This window comes from Muscardinus avellanarius (genome assembly GCF_963383645.1).
Source record: "Muscardinus avellanarius genome assembly, chromosome: 11".
NCBI lineage: Eukaryota > Metazoa > Chordata > Mammalia > Rodentia > Gliridae > Muscardinus > Muscardinus avellanarius.
The window spans coordinates 16671698-16690932 of record NC_137797.1 but is presented as its reverse complement, the minus strand read 5'-3'; the positions used below and the strand labels follow the sequence as shown (position 1 = coordinate 16690932).

The 19235-nt window shown below is 49.2% G+C and overlaps 1 protein-coding gene across 3 annotated transcripts in view; it reads left to right on the top strand.

Annotated features, from left to right (window-relative positions):
- Positions 1 to 17592, top strand: part of RFX4 (regulatory factor X4) — a gene marked incomplete at both ends in the record, with an annotated part of 160628 nt that extends 143036 nt beyond the window's left edge. For all 3 annotated transcript variants that reach the window (XM_080706411.1, XM_080706410.1, XM_080706412.1), the window contains 3 exons: positions 6275 to 6437; positions 8730 to 8868; positions 17320 to 17592. In XM_080706411.1, coding sequence (XP_080562537.1) covers positions 6275 to 6437; positions 8730 to 8868; positions 17320 to 17592 — 575 coding nt within the window. The remainder of the gene's footprint in view (positions 1 to 6274; positions 6438 to 8729; positions 8869 to 17319) is intronic.
- Positions 17593 to 19235: the final 1643 nt, after the last annotated feature.

Below are 19235 nucleotides of genomic sequence, written 5' to 3'. Positions count from 1 at the left end.
CAAGAGCCAGCCAGTGAAGGCTGACTGGTTTTCGAGGGTGATAGGGGCAGGAGAGGAGGTCGCAGTGCCAGGCAGAGGCCGGGCAGGGCAGGGCAGTAGCACATCTCTCTGGGAATTGATTCGTTTGCTGCCCCTGGTTGGTTTTATCAATTTGATTTTGCCCACTTGGTGAAGCTCTCTAACAGATGAGGTCTCCAGGGTCAGCGGGCGTTCTCCTTCTGTGCAGCTGTCTGGAGGACAGATGCCGGCCACTGCGGTGCGTGTAGACATAGGCACAGCCAGAGATGGCTAGGAAGGCTGCTTTCCCTGTTTCAGTCTCGAAGGCTATAGGCAATGTTTGATAACATTTCTCAAATCAAGCAGAAACCTGGCAACACTGTCCAAATAGAACTTTCCGTGGTGGTGGAAGTGTCTTTTGGTTTTTATCTCAGTTATTTCAAATAGTAGCCACTAATCACACATGGCCACTGTTCACTTCAGATGTGTCTGGTGCCATGAAGGACCCAGATGTTGAATTGTTTGCAGTTTTAATTAATTTAAGTAGCCACATGCAACTTGTGGCTGGTGTATCGGGCAGGGGAGCTCCAAGATCTTGACACACTTGAAAGACCTTAGTTCTGTTTCTCAGGAAAGCATTCACAAACAACTTAGGGTAGCTGAAAACTTGAGCAAGGTCTTTGCTGATTCATAGAATCCTAGTGGAGGAAAAAGGTCAAATGATTGGTCTAAGATCTGAAGGAAGAGGACTAGCCAGGTAACCTGGGAAACTGTCTACATTTTCTTAAGTTTATAGCAGAGTCTTATAACTTCTGACTGTGTGTGTGTGTGTGTGTGTGTGTGTGTGTGTGTGTGTGTGTTACTAGGGATTGAATCCAAGGGCACTCTATCCCTGAACTACACACCCTAAACCTCCTTTTTATTATTAAATTTTGTTTAGAAACAGGGTCTTGCTGGGTTACTGAGAATCTTGCTAAATTTCTGAGACTGGCCTCAAACCTGCGTTTTACCTATCTCAGCCTCCCAAGTACTGGGACTGCAGGTGCGTGCCACCACATCTGGCTTACAACTTCTAGTTTTTAATGGCCCTCAACATGCAGGATGCATGACAGGAAGCAGCATGTTATAGGGCTGAGCTACTCAAAGTATGGTCCATGGACCAACAGCATTCTCATCCCATAGAAGCTTGTTATGGATGCCCTACTCCTGACCTGCTGAACCAGAATCTGAATCTTTAAGGAGATCTCCAGGAATTCAGTACCCATTCCAGTGTGAGGAGAATGGCTGCTGTGGAAAGGCTTTGGCACTGGGCAAATCCATACGCAAATCTTAACTCCACCAGCTACTTGAGCAAGTTCTTTAGCCTCTGGGGCCTCACTTCTCTCACTTGTAAAAGGAAGTAATACTATGACCCCGACCTCAAAAGGTTGTTGTGAGATAGGCACGGTGGCACACGCTGGCAATCCCAGTACTTGGGAGGCTGAGACAGGAGGATCGCAGGTTCGCGGCCAGCCTCAGCAACTTAGTGAGGCCCAAGGCAACTTAGTGAGACCGTTTCAAAATTTAGAATACAGTAGGGCTGGGAGTGTAGCTAGGAGGTAGAATGTCCCTAGTTTCAACCAACAGCGTCCCCCCCAACACAAAAATTTTAAAAAAAGTTGTGCAGCTGCATATGGAAAGAAACTAGCATGACCAGGTGTGGTGATGCCTGCCTGTAATCCCAGTACTTGGGAGACCAAGACAGAAGGATGGCAGGGGTTGAGGCCAGCATCAGCAACTTAGTGAAATCTTGTTTCCAAGATGATAAAAAAAAAAAACAGGGGAAAAGTGTAGCTTGGAGGTAGGCTGCCCTTGGGTTCAGTCTTCAGCAACACGAAAGAAAGAAAAGAAAGAAAGAAAGAAAGAAAGAAAGAAAGAAAGAAAGAAAGAAAGAAAGAAAGAAAGAGAGAGAGAGAAAGAAAGAAAGAAAGAAAGCTAGCATACTAGCATGAGGGCTGGCTTATATGGTTGATCATTCACTAATTTATTCAACAAATCATTATTGGCTGATTATTATATTCCAAGCACCCTTCCTGTTCTATATTTAAAATATCTTCCAAAACAACACAAAATAAAATACCCTCCAGCAATAAAAATGTTTGGGGATGAGACAGAAATGCTCTTCTCTGGCAGTTTCAATATATAAGGTGACCCCCTTTGGGGATCTTTATAGAGTTTCACCATTATCCTCAGACCTTTAAATAATTAGGAATAGGAGAATAATAGAGGTGGGGGGTGCTTGCAGTATGAGGAATATGGGAATGAGACTCTTAGGAAAGGGTTGCTCTTGTTTTACCAACAAATAAAAAGCATTAGAACCGTCTTTAAAAAAAAAAAAGTACAAACTGTCAGCGGCACAGATTTTCTTTTATTCCTCTCTTTAAAAAGAGGCGATGGCAGCAATTCTCACTGGAGGTCCCACCGGTAGGAGAGGAAAGGCAAAGGGTGTTCTTTTCTACTCCCCAGGCAAAAAGGGTTTCTCACCCAAGCCGTAGGTGTTAATCTGCTTAAGCCTGCCTGAGTGGATGCGTTAGATTGCTGGCACATGGCCATTTAGAGGTTTTGTTCCCTAGACCACAGGAGCCCATTTTTCCAAGAGTTCCACTGGCTTTTTGTTTGATAACGTCTATTTCTAGCAGCATTTACTCCTTCAACAACAAATTCAATGGAACAAAAATTTACTGAACACCTACTATTTGGCAGCCCCTCTGTTGGGGACACAGAGATGAATGAGGAGCTGTTGCTGGGCTCCAGGGGCTCAGACAAAAGTAACTTCTGCTGCAGCCTCCCGGTGCGAGCTGGTATCCTGATGTCTTCCTACTGCGGGACTGGGGGCAGGGGTCCCCCAGCTTCCTGGACTGCCCCCCTGAAATGTCCACGCACCTCACCTCGCCTCCTGCCCCAGGTCCCGGGGGCTTGAAGGGTTAACTACCTGCTTGTTGTGACGGGTCCATTGTTCTCCCCAACCTCTCCCCCCACCAATTATACTTCAGTTGTAAAATCTATTTAATAGATTTTATTAACTTCTTTTTTTTTCCTACAAAGACAGTATACATCTTCCTTTCTACAGAGGTTCATTAACAGAAAAATAGAGATACACGAGAATTTACAAATCACCCCAGGCCCCTGCCCAGAGACAGCCTGATATTAAAAAGGGTGATTATAAGAGTAGTATAATGTCACCGGAAGTATAAAACATACAGGGCAGCAGCCGCGTCTAATCCAGTCATCTGAAATGTGACCACTTTGAGCATTTTTCTCTTCTGAGCTTCATGAAGTTTTTATAAATGAGGCCTAATATGGAGCCTGAGAAAGTCATTACCTTAGGGGGGAAGAGCATGGTACAGAGATGCACAAAGAGGAAGGGTCGAGGGTTCGCTTAGCCGCACTTCTGAGTGAGGACCCCAGTGACCTCAAGGGGAAACATGTTTAAGGTTTTCTTTTTTTTCTTTTCTTTTTTTTTGGTGGTACTGGGGTTCCTGGAAGCCTTCTACCTCCGGGCTACACTCCCAGACCTATTTTATATTTTTTTCTTTGAAAACAGGGTCTCTTAAGCCAGCGAGGCTGGCTTCGAACCCTGCGCGATCCTCCTGTTTCCACCTCCCAAGCGCGGGGATTACAAGCGTGCGCCACCACGCCGGGCTCCAAGAGTTTTCTGTACAGCCAGGTGTGGTAGCACATGATTGTAATGTCAGTACTTGGGAGGCTGAGACAAGAGAATTGCAGGGTTGAGGCCATCGTTAGAACTTAGGCCTTTCAGCAACTTAGCAAGACCCTCTTTCAAAAAAAAAAAAAAAAGTAAGGCTTGGGGGTGTAGCTCAGAGGTAGAAAGCCTCTGGGTTCAATCCCTAGCACCAAAAAATAAAGTTTTATATAAGAATACCTGAATTCACAATGAAAAGATGAAGAGTATTTTGAATATCCATTCAGACACACATTATCTCAGTTAATCTTGACAACAGCTCTGCGGCTTTACAAGTGATGATTCCGAGGCTTGCCCAAGGTCTTGTAGCCAGCACACGGCTGGCAGAACCAGGACTAAGAGCACAGAGCGCTGCAGGCCGGAGGGAGGAAGGTGTGGGGCGGCCCCAGGTCCCCCAGCCGGCTACCAACGCCCTGCACCTCCCGTCGGTGTTGCCATGAAGAGCTGCCCCAAGAATCCAGGCGAAGTCTGTGGTGAGAGCGTGGCTGGGGCGCCGCTGCACGCCTCCCAGCTGCCTCTCCACGAGGGTTTCTGAAGATCTCAGTTCCAAGGACACTGCTACTCGCGTGCTGTCTTACGGCTCCTGACTGGTCAGGCTCCTGCTCTGAGTGTCAGGTCCTGGTGAGCTCACAGCTGAGTTTAAAGCCCTCGCGAGCTGCACGGCTTGCCTTGTTCCTGAGCACACTGTTTTTGCCTCCTATTTTGTTTTTCTTTCTTTTTTCACTCCCGGTTTTGTATTTCCTTCTTACATTTTCTGTATTCCTATATGCTCCCTTAAAGTTTTCTCTCTAACCCTCTGTTTCCTCCGCTATGAACCAGGGGATAATGTTGCCCTTAAGGGCGTCTCTCAAGCCCTTAGCACAGTGCCTGGCCCATAGTAGATGCTCAGTAAGTGCCGTCTCCTTTTCATGCTCTCAGAATAAATCCTCGTCACTTCATTCAAAGAGAAGGGCATCTGAAGGATTCTCCAGTTTATAAAAGTGCTCACTGGAAGATTCTTGTGATAAGAAACCAATGTATTTATTTATTTATTTTTTATTTTTTGGTGGTACTGGGGGTGGAACCCAGAGGCTTTGTACCTCCGGGCTATACTCCAGACCTTTTTTTCATATTTTAGTTATAAACAGGGTCTAAGTTGCTGAAAGCCTCACTAAGTAGCTGAGGCTGGCTTCGAACCCGTGCGATCCTCCTGTCTCAGCCTCCCAAGCGCGGGGATTACAAGCGTGCGCCACCACGCCCGGCTGAAACCAATGTATTTAAAATAGGATTTCTTCCCTTACTGAGTTTATCACACAGTTGATGGCGGTGATCCACCGGCTTCTTACCTCAGGTCAATGCAGCTACTCTCCTGTGCTATTTGCAAAGCCCTTGGGATGGAATGAACTGAATTTTAAAAATACAAACCATGCTTTCATCTTCCCAGAGGAATCTGAAGATAGAATGGTCTGCTGCAGAAAATGCGGAATTGAAGGATCAGATTTGCTCTTTTATTTCACTGTAAGAAATGGCCTCCCTTAGCCATTTTCCAGTTTCCCATGGCCCCACAAGGGGATGCTGAATCCTATTTCCTCCATCAGCCAAAATACACTGATATCCACCGTGTGGACAGTTTTTTAGATTATTATAAATTAAGTTGTCTGATATGTTTATCACTGCTACCAACAATTTCTTAAATTCATATTATCTCTCTCTTTCTAACCTTATAAAATTCTGAGCATCATGGGGGCTTTTAGTTTTGCCAGGCCCCCTCCCCCAGTCCTTAGCACTTTCCAAGTGCCCAATTAAGAAGAAATAAGTGGAGTTAATGGGTCACAGTCCAGGGCGCTATCTAACAGTCTTCAAAGGGCCTGGGGCAGGCAGAGCCCAGTGATCTACTTATGTTTGCTTACAGCAAGTTGTTGGATCCTCAACACCTGTCGAGTGTTGAAAAGTGAACTTGCAGTGCCTGCCTGGGCTACTGCCCCCGGCTTTCCTCTGTCCCCCCTCCCTTCCTCTTATCTTTCTCTTCCCTTTTCCTTTAAGACTTGTAAGAGTTGTTTTTGGCTACCAGGTTCTGTGCTAAGCACTTGAGGGCAGAGCACAGACCAGGCCCCTATCCGTGTGGCCTTTATACTCTGACAGGGATAGGCATTAGTCAAATCCTATTCCCTAGTGGGCGTAGGATTATGAGGTGCAGGAGGGGCTGTGGAGACCCACAGTGCATTGTGGGAGCTGACCTGGCCTGGGGTTAGAAGACAGCTTTTCTGGACTGAGGCATAAAGAATGAGTGGGTCCTAAGGAAGATCAAGGATTGCAGGCAGCAGAAACAGCAGGTACAAAGGGCCTGTGGTGCTAAGGATCGTGGTACCCCGAAGAAAAAGAAAGATTCTGTGGCTGGACCGGATAGACAAAAGCAGAGGGCTCAGGGGAGACTTCTGGGGAGGCCAGCAGAGCCTTTTAATGGTTTTGGCCTTCAGCTTCAAAGCCAAAAGAGGCCACCAAAGTGACCTAAGGAGAAACGGTTAGTGACAGGAGCATCTTAATCTGTCTCTGCAGGAGCGATGCAGTCATACACGTGGTCCCTGACGTACACCGTGACGACGGCTGCTGGGTCCCCAGCTGAAACCCCCCAGCAGCTGCCCTGTATGAGGAGCACACACGTGCCTTCTTCATCCGTCACACACAGGATCCCAGTGTACCCCCACCGAGAAGAGCACGGGTAGGTGAGATTCGGTTTAAGGAGGGCGTCCCGTAGCCCGTTCCCGCATAGGACAGAGGGGTGCCACCCTCCGCCAAGCGGTCCCTCTGTGCACAACTGTTTCCTGTAACCCTGGCAACAGCCAGGTGTCCTAAGTAGGCCCATGTTAGTGAGCCCAGTTTACAGATGAGGAAACTGAGGCTGGGCTACAGAGCTTGGGTTCCCCAAGCCACGTGGCCGCTGCATGGTGGGACTGGCTGGGCATGCCTCTCCCAGAGCCCACGCACCCCCTCTTGGCTCCACCCTGCACCCCCCTGCATGGCTCATCCACAGCGTCTAGGTAAGTTGGGACTCCATTTTGAGGTGGGCACCCTGCCTGCTGGAAGCTGGGCCATAGTCCTTCCCCAGCTGCAGGGAATCCCTGTAGGTGCCAGCAGAGCTCCGCAAACTAGGGGAATGCAATCTCTTACGTGGCTCCTGTTTTTTGTCAAATCTGGGCTATGGTGTTGATGTGCTTTCGACAAACTACACATCCATTCAGAGTTGTTCCCTGAATCACGGTAGCCTCTTGCCATTACGTGTTGTCTTTTATCAAAAGACCCTGATGCTGAGCTCACAGTGTCGCGTGAGCCGTGATCTGAGAAGCACTCTTGATGTTAAAAAGAGATGCTGCTGACCAAGATGGCGGTACATACCTGTAAGCGCAATACTCGAGAGGCCGAGACAGGAGGAGCACAGATTTGAGGCCAGCCACAGCAACTCAGTGAAACCCTGTTTCAAAATTTAAAAAATAGAGCCGGGCGTGGTGTCGCACTCTTGTAATCCCCGCGCTTGGGAGGCTGAGACAGGAGGATCGCGCAGGTTCAGAGCCAGCCTCAGCTACTTAGTGAGGCTCTCAGCAACCTAGTGAGACCCTGTTTCCAAATAAAATATAAAAATGAGTCTGGGAGTATAGCCCGAAGGTAGAAAGCTTCTGGGTTCCACCCCCAGTACCACCAAAAATAAATAAATAAATAAATTAATTAATTAATTAAAAATTTTAAAAAATAAAATAAAAATGGCTAGGGGTGTAGCTCAAGATACGATGCTTCTGGGCTCAATCCCCGGGACCAACTATATAAAGAAAAAACAAAAGGCAAAACAGACGGACACTGCCACGTGTGGCACAGAGAGCCTCGCAGGCAGCCGCTCCCCAGCCAGGATCCCCGCAGCCAGCACTCGCTGGAGCAGCAGGCCCCTCCACACAGCTGGCCCAGCACAGCCCCAGGTGGCACAGGGGACTGGCAGATAAGGCCCTGGAGGATCAATGGCACGACTACTATTTCCTTGGGAGCATTTGAGATTATTTTCCACACATTTAGAATGGACTATGAAAATTTTGTTCCAGAGAGTTTTTTGACTCTGCGGAAAGGGGAGAATAGACACTGCTGCCTGCCTGTGGTCACTGTGAGTGAGCACCCTGAAGATGTTAAAAGAAGGACACTCGTGTTTATTTCTTTGTTTGCTTGCTTGCTTGCTTTGGGACATTGGGGATTAAAACCAGGGATATTCTACCTCTGAGCTACAACCCAGCCCTATTTTTTATTCTGTTTTGAAACTGGGTCTCACTAAGTTGCTGAGGGCCTTGCTAAATTGCTGAGGCTGGCTGCGAACTTGAGATCCTCCCATCTCAGCCTGAGTCCTGGGATTACAGGCATGCACCACCACGAAAGACACTGATACTGATAATGCTGGCATCAAGTGTCTTCATACATGTGACCCCAGAATAACCCTGCGGGGCAGTTTTCTAAATCTGAAAAGCAGGGCTGTGCGTGGCCCAAGGTCACAGCTAGAAAGTGGAGGCTCCTGGCTCAGGGCCTGGGGGGCCTTGCCTGGCGCTGCCCCTGGAGGGGGCTTCGGGAAAAATGCACATCTTTCTCCATGATGGTAAAGGCAGAGGCCGGAGCAACAGAGACACGTAAATCCTTGCAGTTGCTCCCCCCACCACCACCCGTTTGATTGCAGGACGCAGTGCAGGGCTGTTTAACACAACAGGAGTGGAGCTTTCCATCATGAATGATGTTTGCTCAGGCTAGACTCCACTCCCCGAGCGCTTCCCGAATGAGCAGAGGGAGAAGGCTAATCAACCTGGGACTTTAGACTTACCAAAACAAGGCCGCAGAGCGGGGGTGGGGGCAATCTAAAAGAAGAGGAAAAGTGGGGGAAAAAGAACCAAAATGGAGAAAAATAGATGAGGCTGCTTTGTAAAGGTGTCAAGCTGACTCGTTCTCTCTGCGGTGACTCACGCTATTCACTACGCTCGCTGCATTTCAGGTACTCGGGGAGCTATAACTACGGGAGCTATGGCAACCAGCATCCTCACCCAATGCAGAGCCAGTACCCGGCCCTCCCTCACGACGCGGCCATCTCTGGGCCACTCCACTACTCCCCTTACCACAGGAGCTCCGCACAGGTGAGTGGGCGCCCCTGCCACCTGGCCCCGGCCTTGGCACACTTGGTGCCGAGTCCAGTCAGCGTAATGCTCTTAGTAAGCACCTTGTGTAGACCTCGTGTGCAGCCTGTGGGGCCCCAGGGAGAGGACAGTCTTTGCAGCAGCAGCATCTCTACCCTCTGGTGGCTGGCCCATGGTGTGTGCTCCATCAGTGGGAACGCACCATGTTCTCTCACCCTTCTGGGTGGCCTAGCATACTCTTGTCCTCTCCTCTCGTTGACCTCTCTGATGCTAGGATCTACTGGGCTGCGTGTCTGCTGTCCTCCTCTGGGCTTCTAGTCTCCTTCCCCGCCCACACCGTCTCAGGACCAGGATCTTGGCATCACTCTAACTGGACTCTCAGCCTCCTCTGTCTGTTCCTTTCCTGTCGGGGCCACATATAACCTTAAGCAGAAGGATCTTACTGAAATAGACCCTTTGGGGAGCATCCTGGACCACACATCTCCTTGGGCTCCTCTCTGCCTAACCAACTGGATTGGCCCTCTGTGGCTCGAGGTGGGGGGCAGGGCTGCTCCTGGAACAGCAGGACTGGGCATCCTACTTGTCTTAGACTCTCTTCTCTGTGCCGGCCCCGACACATCCGGTGACCGCTGCCATTTGCTTGACATCCTAAACGTCTCGGCCTCCTGCTCTCCTCGCCTTGGCTGAGGCCTCTATCATTTCCAGCCTAGATGGTGGCAGAAGGCCTCCTGATGGTCTCTCTGCCTCTAAGGCTGGCGCCCTCCCCGCTCTGTCCCCCACACTGCAGCTGGAAGAAACCCAAATGGCCATGACACGCCCTCTTTGGCGTACCATTGCTTTCAGGGTCAAGTTCAATCAGTATATTGCTCAAGACTTTCTGGCCTGTCCCTGACCTCTCTACCCCTTGCCCTGGCCATGCACTGTTCCCTCTGGCTGGGTCTTTTCTCTTATCATTCAGGATAAGCACCTCACAGTCTAGGGCATTTCCTGACAGTACCCACTCCCTTCCTCCCGGACCTTATTAAGTACCACTGCCTGGGCTTCCTCTCTCAGTCGCGTGCCTCACTCCCCGTCATCACCGGCTCTCTAACTCTACAGGAGACCCCAAGCTCCTTGAAGACAAAGATTAAGTCTATATCCCCAGGTCACAGGACGTGGCATCCATCACAAACACCAGCTAACTTTTCCTGTAGCCTTAACACGTGCCCCACGCCCATGCTTTGCACATCCTCTAGATAGCCCTTGCAGAGGGGAGAGTAAGACTCAGAGGAACCTGCCCGAGCATTTGAACCCGGGCAGCATGGCTCCCAGCCAGGCTCTCAGGTGGCCCGGGGGTGTGTACTGAGCAGATGGGCATGGAGAACGTGCCGTCGGCATAAACACTGGCGAAGTCAGCTGAGCAGGCTCCCTCTCTTCCAGGTGTGGGAAGCTATGGCTGATGTTTGAGCCAGGGAGTGGCAGGACCAGAACTAAGGTTAAGAAAGAGAGCTCGTGGGGGCCCTCAGGATGAACCAGACAGGAGGACCAATGGAGGCGGGGGCTCTGCCCCGTAGCATTCGCCGGAGCCTAGGAGGGAGACGGCAGGATGCAGGGTGGATGCTAGGGCACGGGCCGCAATTACATCAGCTGTGGGCACACACACTTGCCTCCGTCGAGGCCACCAGGGAGAATGTATCCACAATACACAGGCACTGGGGGCAAACAGGCGTCTGTTTTGCTTTCCATCTGCAGTATCAAGGGGAGCCCTGATTTAATCCCCAGGCAGGGCAAGAAGTAGATCCCGCTGAGTCATCACCTGGGGCATTCATTATAGGTCTCCAGCTGCGTCAAAAGAGATGCGGGCTCCTTGGACACCACCTCTTCTGGGAGTGGAGTCCATCCCCCCACCCCGGGGTCCGCGGAACATGAGGGAGCTGCTGCACAGCCTGGGCCCCCTCGGCACGCTCCAGGAGCTCGTTTATTCATTCACTTGTCCCTCAAGGGGTTGCTTGGTGCCCACCAAGCGCAAGCACTGCTCTAGCCTCTGGGGATACAGTGGGGAAGGAGGCAGAAGCCTGCCTGCCTGCCTTGGGAGTCATGCCAAGCCGTGGCTCGCCACAGTGCCTTCCCTCCTTCCGCACTCCCTTATCCCCCCGGGGAAATTTCAGGATCTGGTTTTCTGGGGTGATATTTTTAAAGTCATTACCATAAAAAGAAGCCAAGGTCTCCCCAAGACCCTGGTGAGCAAAGATAGGTTTGTGGCATCTGCTCTAGAAGCCACAACAGCCCCCGACTGAAACACCAGCATTTAATGGCTGCTCCTAATAGAAGGGCCTAAGGCCTAAACCAAAACCTGGAGAGGAGCCCTCTCATCCAAACTCTGGCTGAGAGGTTCCTGCGGCATCTTCACCGCCATGCCACGTGGACTTCAGACAGGGGCCCCTGGCACCCTCCTAACCCCAGCACACGTGTGCACGCATGCACACACACACACACACACACACACACACACACCTTACTTTAAGCTTTATACCTTACTCTCTATCTTTAAAGTTTGAGTAGGGAGAAGTTAATTATATCCCATCTCTACCCAAGTTGATGGGTGAGGTCAGTGTTGAAAAATCTGCCTCTCCTGGGGACGGTCCTATCTAAAGACAAAGCAGCCTTTGTTTGTTTTCTTATTAACATTTATGTAGCAACCTCTGTTCTAGGCACTTTCAAATACACGAACTCATTTATTTCCCCTAACAACCTCAGAAAGAGGGCATTTTTCTCCAGTTCTTAAAGATGAAGCAGTCGCTTCAGAAGGCAGCGTGTCCCCGGGCTGCCCATCAGTAAGTGACAAAGCCAACTCAGGTGCAGATTCCCCAACTGTCAGTCTGGACCCCAGGCCAGTGACTGAAACTACCGTGCTTTGGAGGGCAGGAGGTCAGTTCAGGAGGTCGCAGCTAGTGTTGTAAGTTACAAGGTACAAGCAGAGCCAGCACATACCTGAGATACCTTCTGTCCTTCCTTTTATGGGTTCTTTGGGTGAAGGTTGAGTATGGAGTGGCTTAGCATCTACTTAAGGGCTAATTCGTTTTAGCGTTCCAGAGAAGAGGTCAAGCTGTCCCAATCCCAAGTAAATGAATACCACACTTCTCTAGATCAGATTCATTAGGGAAATGGTCGATCTGAATTGAAGAAATATTACAACTAATATCATATGGTGGAAGAAATGCACTTGGTCACCAGCACTGGGTGAGTGAAGCCAACTTCTGCAAATCAATGCCTTTGAGGTTCATCTTAAAGAACTGATAAAGCCAGGCGTGATGGTGCACAACTGGAATCCCAGGACTTTGGGAGGCTGAGGCAGGAGGACTGCAGGTTCACAGCCAGCCTCAGCTACTTAGCGAGGCCCTTCGCAACTTATTGAGACCCTGTTTCAAGTTAAAGAATAAAAAATGGGGCTGGAGGTGCAGCTCGGAGGTAGAATGCCCCCAGGTTCAATCCCCAGTATACCAAAAAATAAAAAAAATAGCCAGGCATGGTGGCGCATGCTTGTAATCCCAGCATTCGGGAGGCAGAGACGGGAGGATCGTGGTTCGCGGACAGCCTCAGCTACTTAGCGAGGTCCTTCGCAACTCAGTGAGACCCTGTTTCAAAAATAAAAGACTAAAACATAGGGCTGGGGGGTGTAGCTCAGAGGTACAATGTCCCTGGGTTCCATCCCCAGTACCACACACAAAAAATAAATAAATAAAAGATATGGCTAAGGGTATAGTTCAGAGATAAAATACCCCTCAATTCAATCTTCAGTAACACACACACACACACACACACACACACACACACACACACACACACGCACACCTGAGGAGTGCAGTAATTTTATGTGCTCAAAAATAATTTTAACTCATTTGGCCTTTGACATAGATTATGTATACACCTTTGTTTGTACTATTTATATGTATAACACATGCTTTCTTTCTCCTTAATACAAAGGTAAACCTCCCAGCCCTCTGTGAATTCTCAGAACTTCAGAATTTGTGCATCCAGATACATGAGATTTCACAGTGGAAGGTTTGAATCATTTCAGCAAAACACCCTTTTTCTTTTTCTTTTTTTTTCTTCTTTTTTTCGGTACTGGGGATTGAACCCAGGGGCATTCTACCTCTGAGCTACACCCCCAGTCCTATTTTTTAGTCTTTATATTTTTTGAAACAGGGTCTCACTGAGTTGCGAGGGGCCTCGCTAAGTAGCTGAGGCTGTCCACTAACGGAGGTGCTGCAGTCTCCGCCTCCCAAATGCTGGGGTTGCAAGCGTGCGCCGCCACATCCAGCTCCTCCCTGGCTACACATTTTAAAAACTGACTACATGGGAGTTCCAAGTATTTCATATGTAGTGGATGCTCAGTAAGCACCTGCAATGAAATGAATGAATGAATGAATGGATCCTTATTCTGATACACAGTTGCTCAAGCAGGTTACTCCCCTTCTCCTGACCTTGGTTCCTTCACCTATAAAATGAGAAGTGGGACCAGATGGTCAGCCACAAAGGCTCTTCCTATCATTATTAGACCATGACCCTCTGCCTCTCAGAAAGAAGAACATTAATACTAGTCACACTTTTTTTTTTTTTTTTTTTGGATTGGGGATGGAACCCAGGGACATTCTACTTCTGAGCTACACCTCCAATTTTTTATTATTTTAAAACAGGGTCTCACTGCATTGCAAAGGGCCCCACTAAGTAGCCGAGGCTGGCTGTGAACCGTGATCCTCCTGTCTCCACCTCCCAAATGCCGGGGTTGCAAGCGTGCGCCACCACATCCAGCTCCTCCCTAGCTACACATTTTTAAAACTGACTACATGGGAATGCCAAGTGTTTCATATGTATTAATCCAATTAATCCCAACCCTTAAAACTCAGCAGACGTGGGCTGTCTGACAAAAAATTTAGGAAAGCTTCATCTTCTTCTAGAAGAGGCCAAGAGGAAGCCTGCTTGGGGCGGCTCCATGCCAGTACTGGGCGCAGTGAGAGCCGCCTTTGATAGGAAAACAGTTTGTGCTCTGGGCTCAGCCACCTTTCACCCCTCGCTCAAGTAGCAGCCCATTTGGTAAGGGGCAGGGATAAAGGGCTCATTCTTCCCTCTCCAAGCGTAGGAAAGTCAGCCCCTGGTGTGGGGAGTCGTTTCCCAAAATAGACTTCCTAATACGGTTCCAAAGAGGCCAGGAGTCAATCACAGCCAAGATGGGCTTACGCAACAGCCATCGGATGGAACCTTTGACCACACACACACGTGCTCATGCACGCACACACACACACACACGTGTACCCACAAGCACCCCGCACACACCCTTCGCAGGGGAGTAACTGGTGATTTATTTCCATTTTAAAATCAGTAGCAATAGCTTGTGGTTTGACCCAGAGAATGGTAACTTCCTGTTATAGGCCCTCAACAAAAAGCGCCTTTCTTCCGGGCAGAGCTTTCTGGCCCCCAGGGTTTGTGCCCAGCATGTTTAAGGGACTCGCATGAACCTGGATATAGAGTGGGAGGGACAGCGGGTGCCGCAGCGCCACGGGCCAACCTCTGCTGCTCCCAGCAGACGAAATAGAAGCTTCGCTGGGCATGTGAATCACCAGGCCAAGCGAGCGGGCACTTCAGCCATCTCGCCTTTCAATGGTCTCTTCAGCACGGGGAAAACGAGGCCCTGACTCATTTGCAATTAGCTGACCTAACAGGACAGAATTTTCCAAGCCGGATTCGGTGGTAACAGAATTGTATTGTCACATTGGAGATATTTTGAGCCCATCTCATTTCCAGGCAATTGCTCTTTTGAGTCTATGACACAATCTCTGGGCACAGCTGTGTCGAGGGTCCTTGACCAGGCACAAAACCCACACTCTCTTGAGTTTTGCGGGAAGGAACTCGAGTCCACACTGTGACATTTTACCTATACAAGCTAGGGCCGGGGAGGGCTCTGTCAGAACCAGCAGGCTGGTGCTGGGTCTGAATTCCAAGGCCTGGGATCTACGGGGGACAAGGGGTATCGATAAAGAAAGAAGGTAAACTTTTGCAGGCCGGCTTCCGGAAGACAGTGCTGTACTCCCGTGGGATTGGGGAGTGGCAGGTCAGCCTAGCTGAGGTCAGTCAGATGGGTTTAGGGACATGCGCTTGCCTGGGCCTGCATTTCTATGCCAGCTCCTCCTCCAGCTCACTGTGGAACTTTGGGCATCAGTCCTGGTCTTCTCATTCCTACAAGATGAGGGTGGGTTTCATGATCCTTAAGGTTCTTTCCAGTGGTGATGTCCCAATGTTTACTCACCAAATATGATTTAGTACCTGCTAGGTGCCAGACACTGTGCCAGGTGTTGGAAATGGAGTGTGAACGCACAAAATCCCTGCCAGGAGTGTATAAATACGAGCCAGTGGGAGGAGACAGCAGGGAGCAAGATGGTGAGGTCCTGGCCCCAGAGATGAGGGGGGAATGTTTACTCCTGGAGATAGGAAGTCCAGAAAAGTCCCTGTGGAGGTGACATTTGACTCAGGATCTGAAGAGTGCTTAAAAGACTGGTGTGTCAGGAGCTTGCAGTAGGGTGGTCCAGAAGGAACCAAGGCAGGGGGACCAGGCAGCACCAGCTCAGGGTGCCATGGGGCCAGAAGAGAGCACCATGAGTTCAAGGGCATGTGCACACACCCAGGGACTCACTTGGGAAAATAACAGGAGGGGGAAGCAACTGCTTTGAAATTAAGGACTGTTCCAATATTTCTCAATGCTATCTGTTTAATACACCCGGGAGACTGTTTTCTTGAGCAGAGCCCGAGCTCTGGGATTTAGAGCATCCTTCCTACCTTGCAGGCCTGAGGGCCTGCTACCGCTGCCACTCCAAGAACACCCTGTGGGTCCCCACACCGCATGGCACCTGCTTCTGGTCTCCTTTGGAAGTACGGAAGCCTTGGCGTGCTGTGCTGTCCGTAGTCTCCCTGGCAACAGCCCTTGGTGCCTTCCCCCTTGAATTCCCAGATGCCACCTACTCCCTTCTCCCTCTTTCTTTCCCAACTGTTCTTTTGCCTGCGAAGAGGCCTTACTTTGTTATGTAAGGCATGCCGTCCTACCTGGGGGGAAACTCACTGCTTAGAAGTTAGATCCCTCTATCTTGGCTGGAGCTCTTCGGGGACCTCAGGCCTGAGAACCTTCCCCTGATTCCCATGGGCAGAGCCACCCCTTGTCCACCTAGACAGCAAGCCGCCATTGTTGTCACAGCCCCACTCCTTTCCCCGCTGTCTAGGCTTCCGCCTGTCTGTCTCGCTCACTGGAGGCAGCCTCCCACCTAATCCCTTGGGGCTCCACTCTCCAACTGTCAGGGAAGACAGATGGGGAGCAGAAGAATTCACACATCCGCACCCTCTCTCTCCTCCCGCCCTGGCCATCCTCAGGGATTGGCTCCCGTCCTTGCCAGAGTGGCTCTCAGCACAGCAAGGACATCTTTGTGCAGACTGGCCTGTAAATGGGAGCTCTCAAAGGGAGCCCTTAACTCCTCCCTCCCTCCCCTCCGATCATACTAAAAGGGACTTATTTGCATAGCTGTCTTGGTAACAGAAAAGAATTTCAAAGCAGCAGCACTTAAGAGGCACTTCTCTTCTCCTAATCCTTTCTAGAGCTGCTTCCCCTCTTCCTGCGGCCACCAACACCTGTGCTTCCGACCTCCACAAAGGCCTCCCCTGCCTCCTCCTCTGGCTTATCCTCCCTCCTTCCTCCACGTTCACACCGAGCCCAATAAGTTCCCACTTCCTGCATCTTCCAGGACTGCAGCGAATGTGAACCGAAAAGATGTTCTCTAAATGATAGGCAGTAATAATAACCTTTGAAGCTGTTGACTTGCTTTCTCTTCAAAAGCCTGCTTTCAGGCTGCAGCTCATAATTGAATTCAACTCTAAAGTGCTATTTTTAATAATGTCATTGTGTTTTACTTGGCAGTATTGTTCTCTGGGGTTGATGGAATGGGACCTATCACATCTCCAGAGCTGACGATAGAACTTGTATCCCTCCAGCCATACATCCATATTTATCTGGGACATGCTGTGTTCTCTCTCTCTCTCTCTCTCTCTCTCTCTCTCTCTCTCTCTCTCTCTCTCTCTCTCACACACACACACACACACACACACACACACACACACACTCCAGTATCTACAGTAGGGCTATTTCTTCTTTGGGATTTGACTTGCTAGGATGTTCCAGAATAGGAACATGAAGCCAGCCAGACTCGCTGTACACGTGAACATCCCCAGGTCCTGTCTATGAAATCCCTTCACATTTCTTCTTGTCATTGCTTCCCCAGCCCAGGATTCAATCTTACAGAAGTTCATTGATTCCTTTCCATCAACTCTTATAAATAGTATCTCAAGAAATGTAAACTCTGAACATAACTGATGTTGTGTGTGTGCAACGCCAAGCTAATTGTAACTTTGTGGGATTTCTTTCCCCTCCACAAGTACCCTTTTAATAGCCCCACTTCCCGGATGGAACCTTGTTTGATGAGCAGTGCTCCCAGGCTGCATCCTACCCCCGTCACTCCCCGATGGCCAGAGGTGCCCACGGCCAACACGTGCTACACAAGCCCGTCCGCGCATTCCACGAGGTATGGAAACTCTAGTGACATGTACACGCCCCTGACCACGCGCAGGAATTCCGAGTACGAGCACATGCAACACTTTCCCGGCTTTGCTTACATCAACGGAGAGGCCTCCACAGGATGGGCTAAATGACTGCTATCATAGGAATCCATATTTAATAATTAATAATTAATAATAATAATAATAAACCCTATACCCACCCTCCAGAAGACTATCTCTATACATCATAACTCGCGGGCTGTTCCTAGGCATCCATTTTCTTAATGAACAGGAGGATGTTGAGTATAGGTTGAGTAAACTTTAGTTCAGAAACAGGACTTACTAAAAGTCAGTGGGATTGGGTTCCCCCAGGCAAGCCCGACTTGACTGTTGCTATCGAGCACTCTCCGGGGCAGGCCAGCCTGTGCCTTTTCCCTCTGTCCCACTACTTGCTTTATGCTGGCAACCATTCCCCCGTAGGCTCTTTATTTTCTTGTTGACAAAAGCTCTTTAGTCTTGAAGGAGGGATACTGGAGGCAGACGGGTTTGTGCCCTTGGACCGGCACGTAATAAGCCAAGAACAGTCACCTTGCCGCCTGTCTGCCATCGTCCTGTACAATGCACAGCCCTCAGACAAGCTCCAGGCCTCGGCTCCTCCTGGTGGTCATTGCCGCTTCCTGGAGCACCAGGGCCAAGTGGAGGCAGCTGGAAACTCTGGGTGCCCTGCTCCCCTCCCATCTGCCACAGTACCTGCATTGTCCCGGAATGTAAGCACTGTTTGGAGGGAAGGAAGAGGCCTGATCTGTGTTGCCTTAAGTTGATTGAGGGCTGTAGGGGACCGGTTCTTCTGCATACAAGGATCTGTCCTAAGTTTGCACAACGGCTAGTGTCAGCAAAAAACAGGAGAGGGTTCTTGAAGTTCTGTAAGAATGTGGATCTATGGCATTGAGTATCACATTCGGCTTTGCTGTGTTAACTTTGTGAAGCTGGTTGGACCAAACTTTAACTTACCAAGCACCAAGTGTGAAAGCGACTTTTATGGTTCCTTTATAAGACTATAATAATTTCCGACACTTTGATAGAAAAAGAAATTCAAAGCTGTGCCTTTGAGCCTATACTATACTGTGTATGTGTGGAAATAAAAATGTATTGTACTTTTGGAAAACTTTTTCGTAGGCATTTTTGTCAGATTTGTAGCAATTTGTGAGGTTTGTTAGAAATTAACATAGGTTTTCTTTCTGTATTATAAAATGCACCAAGCAATTATGGTGGACCTATTACCCTATGGGTAAGAAATAAATGGAAATATGACACCGGATGTTTTAGCAATTGTTCTGTAAATAAAATCTTTGATCACACCACTCAGTGTGATAATCATGTCTGCAGCTAAAATGGAAATAGTTTTTATGTGTACATTTGTGCAAGATATGAATGGTTTCACACACAAATAAAAAGTATTGAAATGCTCTGCTTCCTTTTCATTTTGCATTTGATGTGTGTATGTGATATAAATAACACCCTTACATACTTAGGGTGTAAGTGAGCCGAACAAAGCTAAGTGGTTTTGTGTGGTTGTGCTTACCTAATTCCTCATCATCTTTTTTCATACAATAATAATTAAAATTTGGATAGGCCACACACATCCTACCCTTGACTAATGAGCGAGCAGGTATGGTACGTACAGCCTGACGAAGGGTCCGTAGGGGACCTGCTCTCCACAGAGGGAGCCAGCCCAAGTCTGAGTGGCGGATGATGCCATCGGAAGGCAGCAGCCTTTCATCTCGTACAGGGGGGCG